We start from the raw sequence: 17,414 nt of genomic DNA on the forward strand, positions 1-17,414 counted from the left end.
CCTGAGTCCAGGGCCTCATTATCTGTTCCAATCGGGGTTGCCTGGTCGATCAGTCTGCGCTGGTCATCCTGGTTTGAGCTCTCGAAACAGTGGCTTCCCATTGGGAGCAAGGGGTTGGGTGTGGTATGAGAGGTTGGGTTGGGGGTTTGGGTGGGTCATTATCATCATCGTCGTCATCAGCCCGACTACGCTCACTGCAGGAGAAAGGCTTCTCCCATGGCTCTCCAATTATTCCTGTCCTTTGCCAGCGGCGCCCACCTTATGCCTGCAAACTTCTTAATCTCATCCGCCCACCTAACCTTCTGCCAAACGTTGCCAGGTTCAGATTGGGTGGCTATGCGCCAATATATGCCTGGTGAACAGCAAGCGATTAACACAGACAATTGGCGCAGAAATTGTTCATTCGGGCAGTGATTTTACTAGGTGTAATGTTCGATACTTTTGATGGATCATGCAATTCTTTAGTAAATGTGGATTCACAATACGGGCCTCTTGCCGTTCCTTGGTCCGGGCGGAGTTCTGCTTTCGGTGCGTTAGGCATGCACACTGCCCGCGGACAATTGCCTGATGTTGGTGAACGTAGCACGGTGACAGGCCGTGCGTATGCCTAATCCACTTACAGCCGCTTGCTCCGACCTCCAGCATCACAGGTGCTGATAACAGGATTAGACATGCGCATCACCTTTCACTGTGCGACGTTCACCAACATGGCAGCCAAGGATCCGGGGTCCGCCGTCAGAAAAAAGGATATCGGAATTTCTGCTGGAACCCCTGGTGCGCAGATAACCGGGGCCAATGTACCCTGTCCACTCACTCCCCCACCGTGGGTACGTACCATTCAACCAGAGGCCAAAATCATCATCATCATCAACCGGGGCCAGGCCAGATACGGGCCAGGCGCGAACTTAACGAACTGAAAGTAGAAAGTCACGCGAAGCCTGTTTCGAGACACAAAAACTGGTCTCCAGATTTTCTTTTTAGTAATTGTCGAGTTTAACGTCTCGAACCGACACATGGGGTATGAGGAACACCGTAGTGGAGAGCTGGAGAATAATTTAGCCCAAATGGGGATCTTAACATGCGCCACATGTCACTGCAGCACACGGGTATTTTTGTATTACGCTTCCATCGAAATATGGCCGCCGCGGCAGGAATCGAACTGGCGACCTTGGTATCAGCAGACGACCGCCAAAGGCACTGCGGCGTCTCCGATATGGGGTTCATCGTGTAAACAGACCTTAACATAACGTAAGAGGAACAAACATGGAGCCTTCCTCAATAGCCATGGATATCCGCATACCTAGTGTACAGAATTAAGCGAAAAATGGTTGCATTTGCGCCTTCCCCGTGCTGTGCATCAAAACAGGTGTTTAAAATAACTTCCTGTGAATTAAACATCAGGCCCCAGCAGCAAACCAGACAATTCCTTACCAGCATTTGTAACGGTGGCAAGCTGAGTGCGATTTGGTACGGGCCTCCTTACGTTCGAAATTGTTCATTAACTGGATTAAATATGCTGAGTATTTTTTTGTGAGAACACGACTGTGACCCCTCTCTCGCGAAATTCAGTACATACAATTTTAACAGCTTTTCAGAGTATGTTGCACAGCTTGCGCATTGCTTCCCGGGTTAAGGCTTCCAAGGTGCCGCAGCATCGAGCAGGCGTTTCCATTACGCTCGTCCAACCAGGATCTGTTGTAACGATACTCACGAATTGTAAAAACGAAGTGAGTACACAAAAAGAGACGCGACTACAGTGAGGAGAGCAATGGATTTGTCGTAATGTCTTCCCTTCTGCCGTAACATGGGCTTACGTTTTGCGGTGGTATATTTATAAATGCGACACCTACCCAAAACCCGATCTGCGCTGAATAATTATAATAATTGGTTTTTTGGGGGAAAGGAAATGGCGCAGTATCTGTATCATATATCGTTGGACACCTGAACCGCGCCATAAGGGAAGGAATAAAGGAGGGAGTGAAAGAAGAAATGAATAGGCGCCGTAGTGGAGGGCTCCGAAATAATTTTGACCACCTGGGGATCTTTAACGTGCACTGACATCGCACAGCACACGGGCGCCTTAGCGTTTTTCCTCCATAAAAACGCAGCCGGTCCGGTCGGGTTCGAACCCGGGAACTCCGGATTAGTAGTCGAGCGCCCTAACCACTGAGCCACCGCGGCGGGCATCTGCACTGAAGGAGTAGGTGATTTGTGGTCAACCGTCTTTGGTTGTCGTTGGTCTCGCAAGGTTAATGACTCACTCCCATAAAGAGGGGTCAGCTCAGAATCCGTCGAAGGCCAAGAAGTGCGTAAAAAGTGTACCTTATATTTTTTAAAGGAAATTTGAGTTTTTAGAGATGAACACATCGCGGAACGTCGTAAACCTCCTCTTCCTCATCTTTGTGTGAATCATGAGCTTGCCGTTAAAAAATATAAACACTGATCGAACAGTTCGTTTATGCGGTTGAATGTAAGTAAATAAATGTTATTTGAGTCATTAATTCGTTGTGCTTACCCAAATGAAGCTTTAGAACTTACATACGCTCGGAGTGCCTTGTGCTTGTCAGTGAATGGAACGAGGAAAACGCTACGGACGAGGATGATGAGCGCAGTGTAGGTCGTAATTTCTAATCTGTAGCATATTTCCTTGCCATGAGATGCCTAACATTTCCTGTATACTGAGAAAGAATTTGATATATATATATATATATATATATATATATATATATATATATATATATATATATATATATATATATATATTTATATATATATATATATATATTTCATTTAACTTACCTGCTAATAGCTTAACGAGGGTCTCGGTTCTGGCAGTCTTGATGCCATAGGTAGCTTAAGAGGGCTCTCGCACAGTTTCCGCCCTCGCCGTTAGATGACGTTCCACGTCACACTCGCGGTTTTACAGGACGTGCTACGTCCGCCGCTATGGTCGAGGGCGGCGCTGGTGAACACTCTCAAGGTTCGCTTACACCCAGTAAACATAAATACCCACGAGAGCAGCAGATTGGACAGCCGTCGCCGTAGCTCAGTTGGTAAGAGCACCGGACGCGATATTCGGAGGTCGTGGGTTCGGATCCCACCGGCGGCATCGTTGTTTTTTCTGCTGCTTTATAAGTAATTTTCTTTAAGCACTTTATTATTCTAAGTACTATAATATCCCACTGATAAGCACAACACATAAAAAAAAACATTCCCCTGTGCACCTTGGTTTCGGTGACTGTTAGCTCCCTTCATAGGTTTGTCAAACGGGCCCCTCATTTCATTTGACTTACCTGCTAATAGCTTAACGAGGGTCTCGGTTCTGGCAGTCTTGATGCCATAGGTAGCTTAAGAGGGCTCTCGCACAGTTTCCGCCCTCGCCGTTAGATGACGTTCCACGTCACACTCGCGGTTTTACAGGACGTGCTACGTCCGCCGCTATGGTCGAGGGTGGCGCTGGTGAACACTCTCAAGGTTCGCTTACACCCAGTAAACATAAATACCCACGAGAGCAGCAGATTGGACAGCCGTCGCCGTAGCTCAGTTGGTAAGAGCACCGGACGCGATATTCGGAGGTCGTGGGTTCGGATCCCACCGGCGGCATGGTTGTTTTTTCTGCTGCTTTATAAGTAATTTTCTTTAAGCACTTTATTAATCTAAGTACTATAATATCCCACTGATAAGCAGAACACATAAAAAAAAAATTCCCCTGTGCACCTTGGTTTCGGTGACTGTTAGCTCCCTTCATAGGTATATATATATATATATATATATATATATATATATATATATATATATATATATATATATATATATATATATATATATATATAAAGCGGCTCTTTTAGGGGGAGGGGCAGAAATTCTGTAACATATACTATTGTTTCTGGTATACAGTCTGCGAGTTATACATGATAAAAAATTTATATTTTGCGCTTTGCAGACCATCTGTATATATGCACTGCACAGCATTTTTTTCTTTTTCAGCATCGCTGAATGTGGCACAAAATTCGCGTAGCTTACTCTATTGACACGTTTTGTGATACTTGAACTGCGCCAAATATAATTTTATGAGCTGTTCGCACGCCTGATTCTGATAGTGTATGTAACGGGTGCGGAAAGTCTAGTATTTTTCTTCTTGGCAGCCGTCTCCAGACTCATACATTCCAGAACCCAGTTATGTGTAGACTTGATTATCCGTCACAATATTCAAATGTGTGCAAGCTATGTCACCACAACGCGGATCTCAAGCATATATATTGGAAATGCCCTTTTGCCCCCCTGGAGGGAAAAAAATGTCTGTCGCTTGACCAATGGGAGGCTCTCCTATTCAGCACCGATCTGATGATTCAGACAAGTGTCGTACAACTGGCCGAAGACGCCGCCACAAGTCAGGACATTCTGGCTGTCGTTTAGGCGAGGGGCCTAAAGCCTCTCAAACTGTTGGAAATAAAAGTTTTACAATCCATATGCAGCCAAAATTGTGCGTTGCGGACTATACACTGCGTGCGGACTGTATACCGGATATTACGGTAAGGCGATAAAAATGCAACGAGTTCCAATCCAGCAGTGCACGAGTTGTCGCCGAATTTCGCGTTACACTGCCGCGACCTGGATGCTATTTGACCACGAAAATCCTCGCAGTCGCCGACGACAACAGATGGTACAGATCCTTCACAGTAACGTCGAGTCGCAGACAATCAGTCGTAATTACACCAGCGGTAGCCCCATCGAGAAGGCTTCCCAAATATTCCGCCATGGGGTTACCAGCTGAGAACCACTTACCATGACATGGGCTCTACACACCGGGAATCAAATCACGAACGCCACAGCTTGCGGTCGTAAAACCAAGCGGTAGTCGACGAAGTGGGAACCTATCCTGTAATGCAAACGTACTACGGAGACATACTTGCGCCCCTCAGGGACATCAGGAAGCGCTTTCATACCTGCCATGCAAAACTTGGAAGGATCACTTAAGCTCCGCCCTAAGGGTATAACGCGGTAGCGCAATCGGTTAATTACCATATATGCAAACGATCGTTCTCTACTTTGCATCCAAAAATACCTGGGCATTCAATACCTGGGCAATCAAGATCTTGCGATTTTTCACTCACAACACCGAAAACACGAACATCGGCACTGGATTTTCGGGTGAACGGGGCCTTTACCGCTATCGCGTTAAGAGCTGGTGATGCTGACGCTAAACTGCTATAGAGACAAAGAGCTGTTTACGCCAGGCCCTCGCCGGAAATATCGCTCCCGCTTCCAACCATAGGGCTTTCAGATCACGAAAGCTCGCGTGGCTTCCAAAGCACCTACCCTCTGTTTCTGTGGACACCACGCTAAGGGATTCTGAATCAATAGCGCCGAATTCAACACGGGTAATGTTCGTTGAGTATTAAGGATTGAGGGCTCCTCACAGTGGCGAATCGCCAAAGCCTTTGGCGACGAACCTTTCTGCTCTGCGTCCCGGGTTAGGGCTATGCCGCTCACAGAAGAACGAGATATGGGCCTTGTGGTTCGATCGCTACAGGTTCAGCAGCCCCGAGGAGCTCGACTATCGCTGAACAATGAATTGGTCAAGCAGCCTCAAATGCTACTCGATGTCCTGTCGGCGTCTTCTCATCGTGTTTTCCTTCCCTCAAGTAGAAGAGCCTCTCAAGGAAAGTGATACGATCTTCCTAGTATTGACGAAGATCCCGTCACTGATGTTTTTGTTAAAAATCGTAAAAATGTGAAACAAAAGATGATGGCTAGATAATACGCCAAAAAAACTCAGTCAAATAACACTGAGAATAATAGGCAAAATGTATTCTCCGAAGCGATGTTCTAAAAACCGGCTCGTCTCATATCAGTTTCGACAGCACAGAGAATTTGCCACATCATCTGACAGGAAGTATCCGAGACCAATAATAGCTCATCAAAACTTGTTTTCCTTAAGATCACCTTGCGTTCGCTCTAAAAGTGGTTCGATGAGAAGCTTTTAACAGATTTTAGAGTTTCGTCAAAATGTCGAAAACGCCAGTCACACGGCTATTTACAGATGTGCGCACATTGCAATACAGTAAGGTTTAGCTGCTTTGCAAGACCATCCTTGTGACGCAGTCCGGGCCTACGACATACTAAAGTGCACAAGCACCTGGCTCAAAAAGAAGGATCCATGACAAACAAACACTTTATTGTAAAGCGAAAGAAAAAAGCGCTGCACACAAAAAACTAGGCCTCTGCCTGGGTCTCCTCGAATTCCCCCTCGTCCTCAGGTGTGGACTCCTGGTACTGTTGGTATTCTGACACCAGGTCGTTCAAGTTGGACTCTGCCTCGATGAACTCATACTCGTCCATGCCCTCTCCAGTATACCAATGCAGAAAGGCCTTGCGGCGGAACATAGCTGCAAAAAAAATAATATATCAAGCAGGCGGGGTCACACTCCTAGAACTGTCCCCGAAAATGCGCTGTCCCAGAAACTCGACAGCAGTGGGTACCTACAATGAAAGCATGTGCTTTTAAGAAGCACTTTCAAATCAAACACGATGGTCACCTGTAAACTGCTCGGAGATCCGCCTGAAAATCTCTTGAATGGCTGTGCTGTTCCCAATGAAAGTAGCAGACATCTTCAGACCTCGAGGCGGTATGTCACAGACAGCTGTCTTTACGCTGTTCGGGATCCATTCAACGAAGTGACTCGACTGCTTGTTCTGGATGTTGAGCATCTGGTCATCGACTTCCCGCATGCTCATTTGGCCTCTGAAGACTGCAGCAACTGTCAGGTAACGACCGTGGCGGGGGTCGCAAGCAGCCATCATGTTTTTGGCATCGAACATCTGTTGCGTCAGCTCCGGCACAGTCAGAGCCCGGTACTCCTGGCAGCCGCGGGACGTGAGTGGAGCGAATCCAGTCAGGAAGAAGTGGAAGCGAGGGAAGGGCACCATGTTAACGGCCAGCTTGCGAAGATCAGCATTCAGCTGCCCAGGAAATCTGTGAGGAATGGGACGGTGCTGATTAGAAGCCCGCTTAATTCACAAGGGGAGAGAGAATTTAGAGGTATGTTGGGCGCTCTTGTTTGGGAACAGTCAGAACAAGATTGTGGTAAGATTGTGGAGCAGCTACAACGGTCAGTGGAGGCATCTTGTAGAATGTCGCGATTGTTGCGCGCTGTTCATTCAAAGCTTTTGAATATCGGGTCATCAAATTTTAAATTCAGTTCTCTTCACGCCAGTGCAGACAACGAAGCCCAATGAAAGAACGAACTCATGAAAATTTCAGAAGTGACATAGTTTACACTTTGCCAGTCTGTTCTAGAGAACATTAAAACTGCATGCCTGTTATTTGCCTCAGCCAAATTACAACGGCGGAGAAACAAACCAGCTTCAGTAAGATAACATGATTTCTTCGGTTGCTGGTTTCGATTCATTGGCAAAATCACAAAAAATAAAAATGGATTCTTCACGTGGTCACTGCTTCGTATCCAGCTTCAAAGGTTATACAAATTACTACATTAGGAGAACATCGATGGGTATTAACTTCACCGGTCTGCCGGTTGTCGTGGCACTTTAGAATTATGTGATCGTTCTCCAGGCCCTAAACCACCATCTCCCAACAATGGCAACCAGTATTTATTCCATACTGACTGCTCAGCAGGCTAATGTTGTACTCTGCTCCCAACGTCCTCAGAAAGTGCCACTATTTATCGAAGAAAAACTTCCATACCAAAACGTGGGAATTTGTATTCCCTTTTCCCAAAGAGAAAACGGGGATAACTGATTTCAATATACGTGATGCTTTATATGGAGGTCCTGTACGCTAGGATTAAGGAGCTGAACGAGATAAATGTGCGCTTTATAAAGGAGAAAAAGTTCAAAAAGTATTCTCCACTGAAACACACCTAAATTATTTCCAAGAGATTTGAGATGTTTGCTTTTGAACAGAGTAGTTTTTCATCATTTACAGCGCGAGGCCTTAATTTACCTTTTCGCCTCATGGGTTTTTTGAGGTACAGTGGTTAAACACGGCCATTTTATTCCCAATGTGTGCAATCGCATGCCGTAGATTAGGCGCCGCTCCATTATTCCCGACGACAGCCGCCTTCTCGTTATTGCTCCCGCTGCCGAATTCACTTTCCTTGAAGTGCTTTTCAAAGCTTCCTTGAGCAGCTGCTTGGCTGGCTATAGCAGGTGCGGTGTTTGTTAGTTTTTATGCGGACGGTGAGGGTGCTTTTATTTGCTTTCTTGCTCGTCATTGTATTTTCTGAAAATATTGCCACCACATGCACTTCATACATGGAGATTAGCTGTAATGTATTACTCTAAATATTTTGTAAAAGACCTTGGCGACCGCAGTCTTTGCAGTGCTTGTTCCATATTGAACCGATCACTGCCGTCGGAACTAGCAATTCGGCGGATGGTGTCGACCTCTTTGGGCTCTTTATGAACATGCATGAGGCGCTTAAGTGACCCCTTGAACGAAGCTGAGAAATACTTACCTCAGGCATGTGGTCACACCCGACATCGTTGCAGAAACCAAGTGGTTAAGGTCTCCGTAGGTGGGAGTCGTGAGCTTCAGCGTCCGGAAGCAAATGTCGTAGAGTGCTTCGTTGTCGATGCAGTAGGTCTCGTCGGTGTTCTCCACAAGCTGATGCATTGACAAAGTAGCATTGTAGGGCTCGACGACAGTGTCCGAAACCTAGAGGTAGCCGCAGGAAGAGAATGAGAACTTTGTGCATACCGACTAATCAAAATTCAAGGAAGGCGCCTTATAAAGCAAGGCCGAAATGTCATGTTTGCTTTGTTTCAAAGATGCTGAAATTGGGTCCTGCAGATAATGTCACACACCTTTGGAGAGGGCACTACACTGTAGGTGTTCATGATGCGATCGGGGTACTCTTCACGGATCTTCGAGATGAGCAGTGTGCCCATGCCAGATCCAGTACCACCGCCCAGGGAGTGGGTCAGCTGGAATCCCTGCATGCAGTCGCAGGATTCCGCCTCCTTGCGCACAACGTCGAGCACCGAGTCCACCAGTTCAGCACCCTCGGTGTAGTGGCCCTTGGCCCAGTTGTTGCCAGCACCACTCTGACCTGAAGGGGCAGGTTGTGAAAGGCGTATACTTGCACAAACTGTATTCTGAAGAAAATCAGTACTGGAATATGCAATAAAGGAAAGCCACTATCCAAACACACTTCACACAGCAGCCAGAAAGGCAACAAAAATTGACTTAAGTGGCCTGATGGCCATAGCCAATAGGGGGATAAACACCGCATTTCATAGGTAAAGTTAAGTTTGGATAATATTAGGATGCTGTTACGTGTGAATTAATTTAATTAGTTTTCAGGCATGTAAAGACTATAACAAGTGATGGCTATGTTTCACTCGGCCTTCAGAACTCAATCTCGGCACTAAGTCACTCTGGTAAAAGAGCTATGTGGCAGACAAGACGAGGACAGAAGGAGGCTCTCTGCAGTACCCATCTTTTATCGCTGTCCTAATTTTTTTTGCACTCTGCCAGATTTCTCCCGCTGAGGACTACATCCAGTCATTAATATGTCACATACCCGTTTTGCTGGAGTGATGTGGGGCGTTGTGTTCTGCGGTGTAGCAACTGCGGATAGAATCTTAATTTGGAAAAAGCACATATATTGCCACTCTCGTACTTACGCCCGTTTCGCTGCACATTAAAGTCGTGTTGAACCTTCAAGCTTACGCGTGAGTTTTGGGGACCCTTCTAACGGAACTTATAAAAATGACTTCATATTCAACTCAAAGGCATAGAAGCAGAAGTAGAAGAAAGAGGAGAAGAAACAGAAGCGAATAGTTGTAAAAAAGAATCACCTTGTCGTACAAAGGAACCACCTAGTCGTACAAAGAAAGTACTTAGTGGTACAAACGAAGCACCTAAACGCACCAGCAGCCACCACCGCTAATGCTTTCGCATTTCTTCAATGCAGCAGACTGCAGTCGTCTCAGAGTTTTTGAGAAAGTTGTACGCATGTTAATTCTTCCTTGGGTGTTCAGCTAATGCCAAGGAATTACAGCTTTCAACCGTATTTGTTTTAGCAGCTGCCATAAAATGGTCCAAGAAATGTTCGTTTCCGGCCGTCTGGCTGATGACGGTAGGAATTGGGTTCATCGATGGTGGTATGAGCATCCGAACTGTGGTGACGTACTAGTGGATGTCATGCGCGCGTCAAATGCGGGAAGGGACGTTCTATAGACGTATCCGGGAACTTATATCCTAATTTTGGGATCCGAAGGACGTCTGAATGTCCGGCGTGGACGTACGTAGGACGTTCATTCGGCCGCCTTTATTTTGCATGGGATGGTCCCAGGGATGTCTGTAGTTCGTATTCGGGATAAAACTATAGGCCTCCATCGGAAGTCCTAACGTTTGGTAGCAGACGCCCTTCGTTCATTCTTTGGACACCGGTGGTCCATTGGGTGGGTTGTGGAGCGCTGTGTGCGATTCCAGGGCCGGAATAAGAAAAATGGGGCCCTGGGCTAATGCGCATGCAGGCCCCCTTTCCCTATACCGACAACAGCCTGTAGCCTGCTGCGCTACTGGAAAATATGCCATTTCATTTTAATTCCACCAAATTAAAAAGAACGAAGTGCGATCAACGGGATTATTATTGTTGTTATTATTATGAGGAAAACAACAAAACTTGATGAAACGCGTGCGGTTGTAAACACCAACATATATGTTCACTTTGTGATTAATATCTGCATTCTCGTTTCAGCAAAGGCTAGGCTTTAAGGAAAAGTTTAGTGCACTCAAAACGAACAAGAACGTAGAAAAGACAACGCAGCTCAGATGTCGATCCTTCTGAAGCTAGGCTTCGTTTGCATCACTAAGTTTAATCCCGTGAGGAGACACATGGTTGTATCCAAAACATTCTTTATTAAAATTCAAGCATCAGACTGCAGTAATCGTTACACACGTTACTCTGAAAATATGCAACAAATATACACAATACTTAAGGCAATACAACACCATAAGAATGCACTAGAATACAGGGGAAAATTACCAACTGCAATTACAATACATTATTTGAAAATATTTTGTTAAAGCTAGTACACCAAATAAACGTGGCACTATCAAAAACAACAATAGTACAGTTCTCTATAAGCACGCTAAATATCACAAGAAGAACAAACAATGAATATTTGCATATATTGAATTATACTGCTCAGCGTTTCATTGGCCACGTGGAGGCTGGGAGGCGACACAACGAACTTATTGGAATTATTCATGTAGAAAGAAAGCCATGCACTGGGCGGAAAAAACTATACTTATGCTGCTTGGTGGAGGTAGCGAGTAGAGAGATAAGCAACGCTCAACACAGTTGAAGTTAACAGCTTGCGGAAGTTTCCGATAATGCGACGGATGAAAGAATTTGAAAATATATGTTCACGTCTGCAAACAATTCAACAAGTCATGGCTCGCATTGTACTCGGCTACAGAACACAATCTCTCCAGCGAGTCACTACGTAAAACGAGTGACAAATGACATGAACACAGGGGAGGGAGAGCCGCCTGCTGTGCTCATATCCTGTGTTATATCTGTCTTTAATATTTTTGTTTTATGCCGGATTGTCCCCGCAGACGGCCGCCTCCCTTCCTTGTGTAATGCGCCACCTATGCGTTTTGCTGAGTGATGTGGTGTTGTGTCAAAGGCGGATGGAATCTTTTGTAGCGAGAGCTACGCTAGACTATAGCCAGCGGCCCATTTCGGGTAAGCGTGTCTAGTCACTACTGCGCATGAACCACTAGTTGCACCGAGCCATAGGTGTTCCGCCGCTGCGTCGCGCCACACCTTTCTTAAAAATTCATTTTCAAGTTTTCTTTTTTCTTGTTTCCATCCCGCCTTTATCCATTCGATCTAGCGTCCACCGAGAGATATGGACAGTTGCTTCTCCATTTCCTTTCCTCAAAACCGAGCAAAACAAGTGAGCCGCCGGCGCTCATTTGGTGCATTGGTGTTGAAAACCTAGAGGCCGTTCATTTTTACGAAAGGAAAGGCGCACAAATGGCTCCCTGGGTCAGTGGACACCTCACTTTCGCTTTCATGTAAAGTGGCGTTGGCATGCAACTGCAAAAAATTAATGTGGATTAGCTCAGTTAATCTAGGGTATACAAAGCGAAAGGTGTCGGCGTTCACTGTGTTCTTGGCGTTGACAAAGTTCTAGACGACGATGGAGTTGAACAAAGGAAGGGCGCATAACTGGCTGCCTGGATATGGATATGCGGACGCCTCATTCAATTATTATTATGCATGTGGCAGTGGTGGGAGAGAGATGTGGCCTGAATGCAATAGCGCTGACAGCGTTGTGGCTGACATGCGGCACTGCAGCAATAGCTAAGCCGCTGCGTTCGTTTGCTGATCAATATCTCGCGATCAACCATTAACTGCGTGCCACCTCCCAGGGTGGCAGGGAGGGCGCGCTGCCTATCCAATGTGGGGAACGCATTCAAAGCATTCTTTTGCAGTTCGACACCAGCGCCACATGCATGAAAGCGAGATTTAGGTCTCCACTGACCCATGGAGCCGGTTGTGCGCCGCGGTGGCTCAGTGGTTAGGGCGCTCGGCTACTGATCCGGAGTTCCCGGGTACGAACTTGACCGCGGCGGCTGCGTTTTTATGGTGGAAAAACGCTAAGGTGCCCGCGTCTTGTGCGATGTCAGTGCACGTTAAAGATCCCCAAGTGGTCGAAATTATTCCGGAGCCAACCACTACGGCACCTCTTTCTTCTTTCACTCCCTCGTTTATCCCTTCCCTTACAACTCGGATCAGGTGTCCAACGATATACGGGACAGATACTGCGCAATTTCCTTTCCCCCAAAACTAATTATTACATTTAATATTACGCCTTTCCTTTCGTGAAAATGAACGGCCTTTTCAAAGTTCTCAACGCCAATGAACTATGAACGCCGTCGGCTGACTAGATTTTTTTGGTTTTTGAGGAAAGGAAATGACACAGTAACAGTCTCACATATCTCGGTGGACACCCGAACCGCGCCGTAAAGGAAGCGATAAAGGAGGGAGGGAAAGAAAAAAGAGAAAACTGAAAATTGAAAGTTGGATTTTGAGGAAAGGCATGGCGCTGCGCAGCGCCGGAACACCTGTGGCTCGGTGCTACTAGTGGCGCATGCTCAGTAGTGACTAGGGAGCGAGAAAGAGAGAAATATGCGCGGTGAACCGCGCGTTGTGACGTTATGTGCTTCCTCTGAGCATCGCCACGGCGAAATAGCAAGTTTGCGGCCAGTAAAGCCTTCACTTTAAAACCCCACTTGATTGCCTTCCGCACTTTGGATATGCAGCGCGTCCACCCTGCCTCTGTGGCAGGTTGCAGTTGATGATCGCGAGAGGTTGATCACCCAATGAACGCTGCGGCCTATTACTGCAGTGCCGCGTGTCCACCACGAAGTTATTCGTGCTAATGTATTCAGAGACCCGCCGCGGTGACTCAGTGGTTAGGGCGCTCAGCTACTGCTCCGGAGTTCGCGGGTTCGAACCCGACCGTGGCGGCTGAGTTTTTACTGAGGCAAAACGCTAAGGCGCCAATGGGCTGTGCGATGTCAGTGCACGCTAAAGATCCCCAGGTGGTCGAAAATATTCCGGAGCCCTCCACTACGGCATCTCTTTCTTCCTTTCTTCTTCACTCCCACCCTTATCCCTTCCCTTACAGCGCGGTTCAGGTGTTCAACGATATATGAGACAGATACTGCGCCATTTCCTTTACCCAAAAACCAATTATTAATAATGCATGCAGCCCACATGTCTTCACCATCGTCACGTAACTCGAAGGGCGAGTGAAGCGTCCACTGACCCGGGGAGCCAGTTTACGCACTTCCTTAAGCGTCTAGAACGGTGTCCACGTCAATGAACACATTGAACGCCGACAGCTTTTGCCTTGTATTTCCTCGATTAACGGAGCTAATTCCGATTCAATTTAATTTCGAAATGGCCCATGTGTTGCCTCTCTCGTAATATGCTCTTTTCACGGCGCACTACATTCTTGATGAACCACCAAGCTTGCGTCTCAATCTTGGCGGCCTAGGTTTCGCAAGGAACTGATGAGAATGCTCATATTTCAAACTCGAAGTACTTGATTGCGTGGCTGTATTAAACTGACTGCCACTCGGACTGGATTATACTGAGCGAGGATTCGCTGTGCGTACAGAGATGTGGGTACAAATTTAGCCAGTTCTGCGCTTTAAAGATTAGTCTGCACTGTGCGCTCTTGTGGGTGCGTTTATGTAGTAGATTTTAAGCCGAGAAGCCCCTTACCGAACACAAAGTTATCCGGCCGGAAGAGTTGTCCAAACTGTCCCGAGCGGACGGCGTCCATGGTTCCCGGCTCCAAGTCAACCAGGATGGCCCGAGGCACGTATTTACCTTCTGAAACAAAAAATAAATATCACTTAGCGGCAACAAAGATACCGTGCAGTTATTACAAGTACCTGCGTCACAACAAAGCCAGTTAAAGAAAGGAAATGGAGCGCACCAACTGTAGGTGTCATAGCAAATAAAAGCGGCACTACTAGGCCCTTCCGCCACCTCCCGGCCTTTAAACAGATGATCCAGTTATATTTAATAATAAAATATTTAAATATCTTTCAGCAGAAAAACAGAAGGTGAAATGTTGATAGATAAATTGAGATGGATCAAAATGATGTCACTACATTAACGTCCTGTTGCGACTCCTGTTTCGATTCTGTTCCGTATTACTAAACAAACGGCGTCCTATATGGGATTAACATTCCGAATTCTGTACATGGGCTGTCATCAACGCAGTAGTGCCGGCCTCTGGATAAATTTGCACCGCCTCGGGTTACTTTACGCGCAATAAGATCGCAGAACACACGGCTCTTTATGGTCTCGCCTCCATAGAAATGCGTCCGCCGAATCATGGATGTCATGATCGAGTCCCTTCCAAATGAAGCACAGCGGCGGTATTAGCAAACATAGAGTTAAAAACTCCTTACAAACTCACTGCAGCAAGAGGAAACGTAGTAGAGGGGAGACGTACTATGTCCTCGTCAAACCTGACGAGGGAATTCAAAACCAGCGTTCGAACCCCACCGCGGCGGCTGCGTTTTTATGGAGGAAAAACGCTAAGGCGCCCGTGTGCTGTGCGATGTCAGTGCACGTTAAAGATCCCCAGGTGGCCGAAATTTTTCCGGAGCCCTCCACTACGGCACCTCTCTCTTCCTTTCTTCTTTCACTCCCACCTTTATCCGTTCCCTTGCGGCGCGGTTCAAGTGTCCGCTGATATATGAGACCGACACTGCGCCATTTCCTTCCCCCAAAACCAATTATGATTATTATTATTATTATTATTCCAAACTCATTCGCGTTGTGAACATTCATTGCCTATGAGAAAAAAGGCTTTGGTCAAGAACCTTCAATCTAATCCCTGCGGGACTTGTGGCAATGCAACCTCAAAAGCTGCAATGGCCTAGCATAACATGCCGCAAGCAGAAGAGGTCACTAGGCGTTGCACTTTGACCTGACTAGATTTGCGCGATCGGTTGTAGAATTTAAAGCTTGAAGAGCAAAGGCCTGCCGTTGAAGAAGCTCCATTGACAGGCCAGATATCAGCTTAACAGCACAAACAGCGCTATTAAGGCAGGAGCGAGAATAAGGGACAACCATACACACAGCGTTCGGTTTTGTCTTTCGCTTGCTGTTTCTGTTGAAGTCATGTGCCAAACGGCCCGGAAAATTTCCCTAATGCTTAGCAGTGCGAAACAGCCGCAAGGCAAGATAAACTCGACGGGGAAGCTTCAAAGTGAAATTATCAACCGAAATACAGCCAGACGCGTACCGGAGGCCTCATTGTAGTAGACATTGATGCGCTCCAACTGGAGGTCCGAATCACCATGGTACGCCCCGCTCGGATCGATGCCATGCTCATCGGAAATCACCTCCCAAAACTGCAGACGGGAAAAGATTTCAGTAATTAGAGTGGCGTCACATCGCGCAGTGGCGGCAGTCAAATCATATTTAGATGCTGTAATTCACAGCGAAAGCAACATATAACTGCTACAGTTCCACTTGTCAACTGGTTTTTGTAGTCAACTCGTCAACTGTCATCGATTCTCACCCGCCATGTGTCTTGCTGATGGCGGAAAACCGGAAGGGCCTAAGATCGCTTGAGGCTTTTGGATTGCATCATACGCGAAAACTAGGTCGCGCGAAAAAAAATTCCGTCAAAGAATCTTCGCCGATCGCTTTGCGGCAGTCATTTGCCATAAAACTGTTCCATGTCACCTCACCGCCAAGACCGATTGTCTCGAATTTTTTACAACCGGGAATAAAGTCTGAGCTATATGCCATAACACAACAATATCTCAACGCTCTCAAAGCGCGAGCAGTAATTAAAAGGTCAGAGCGAAAGGAGTGGTCAAGAACAAGAGCCTTCGATGAGCATTAGCTAGGGCTCAACATTGTCCAACGCAAAAAGGCCACAACTTAGAACGAAAGCAGTACGTCTGCTAAAAGCCGCGACTGCTTTACAGGCAACTGCTTTCGCCCGTATCCTGAAACGAGATTCTAGTACGTGGCGTTTAGGACGCAACGTAATCACCAACGTAAAAAGCGCCGGGACCGGCACTGGGACCGAAAGGCAACCGCGATCCCCTGAGCCGTGAAATAACCCGCGAGGTGGTAGAGGTGGCTTACCTTCGCCCCAATCTGGTTGCCACACTGGCCTGTCTGAATGTGGACTATCTCGCGCATGTTCGATGCCACTCCGAGACTAAGCTGTCAAGATGCCGACTGCCTGCCCGGGTCAAGGGTCCACGTATTTGTAGCCTTGCGCCGCATCAACGCTCACTTCTTCCTCAACTCTGTTCCTATGTGCACGCGTGTCAACTCAATAGCGCATAAAGTAGTGCCGCAGCCTGTTCCTGCCATGGTAAATGCGTTTCAGAGCTTATATATAAGGCCTTCAGTTCACGTACAGGATGCCGTGTAAAGGATATGCGCCGTACAACGCGAACTATTTTTCGTTTCGCAAAGCTTCCGGCACAACGGGGTTCTCTCAACTGGCTCCAGGGGCGAACTCGGCCTCTTCTACTTTCTTTTCTCGGTGCTCGAAGTTGATTTCGCTCGAAAGAACTAATGTGCATTCTGCAGCATAATCTTTTCACTTTTCTAGCCTTTCGATTTGTGCGCGTGCCGTCGGTTCTAAAGTTTGAATGTTACCGACCGATTGGAAAACTTTACTTCATCATCATCAGCAGCAGCAGCAGCCTGACTGTAGCCCCAAGAGGTTAGGGACCTGAGTCCAGGGCCTCATTATCTGTTCCAATCGGGGTTGCCTGGTCGATCAGTCTGCGCTGGTCATCCTGGTTTGAGCTCTCGAAACAGTGGCTTCCCATTGGGAGCAAGGGGTTGGGTGTGGTATGAGAGGTT

The 17,414-nt window shown here is 46.9% G+C and overlaps 1 protein-coding gene across 3 annotated transcripts; it reads right to left on the bottom strand.

Annotated features, from left to right (window-relative positions):
- Nucleotides 1–6,159: 6,159 nt before the first annotated feature.
- On the bottom strand, nt 6,160–16,994 carry LOC144132463 (tubulin beta-4 chain-like). 3 transcript variants are annotated; one of them, XM_077664901.1, is made up of 7 exons: nt 16,680–16,994; nt 15,823–15,931; nt 14,283–14,390; nt 8,830–9,074; nt 8,481–8,680; nt 6,540–6,976; nt 6,160–6,389 (listed from the first exon to the last, which is right to left on the bottom strand). In XM_077664901.1, the coding sequence occupies exons 1-7, from the start codon at nt 16,734–16,736 to the stop codon at nt 6,217–6,219; spliced, it is 1,329 nt and encodes a 442-aa protein (XP_077521027.1). In that variant the 5' UTR covers nt 16,737–16,994; the 3' UTR covers nt 6,160–6,216. The 3 variants fall into 3 exon arrangements, with proteins under 3 accessions (XP_077521027.1, XP_077521019.1, XP_077521036.1); XM_077664893.1 differs by having other exon boundaries at nt 14,283–14,393; nt 16,680–16,992; XM_077664910.1 differs by lacking the exon at nt 14,283–14,390 and having other exon boundaries at nt 16,680–16,989.
- Nucleotides 16,995–17,414: the final 420 nt, after the last annotated feature.

Source organism: Amblyomma americanum, chromosome 1 (assembly GCF_052857255.1).
Source record: "Amblyomma americanum isolate KBUSLIRL-KWMA chromosome 1, ASM5285725v1, whole genome shotgun sequence".
NCBI classification, from domain to species: Eukaryota; Metazoa; Arthropoda; class Arachnida; order Ixodida; family Ixodidae; genus Amblyomma; species Amblyomma americanum.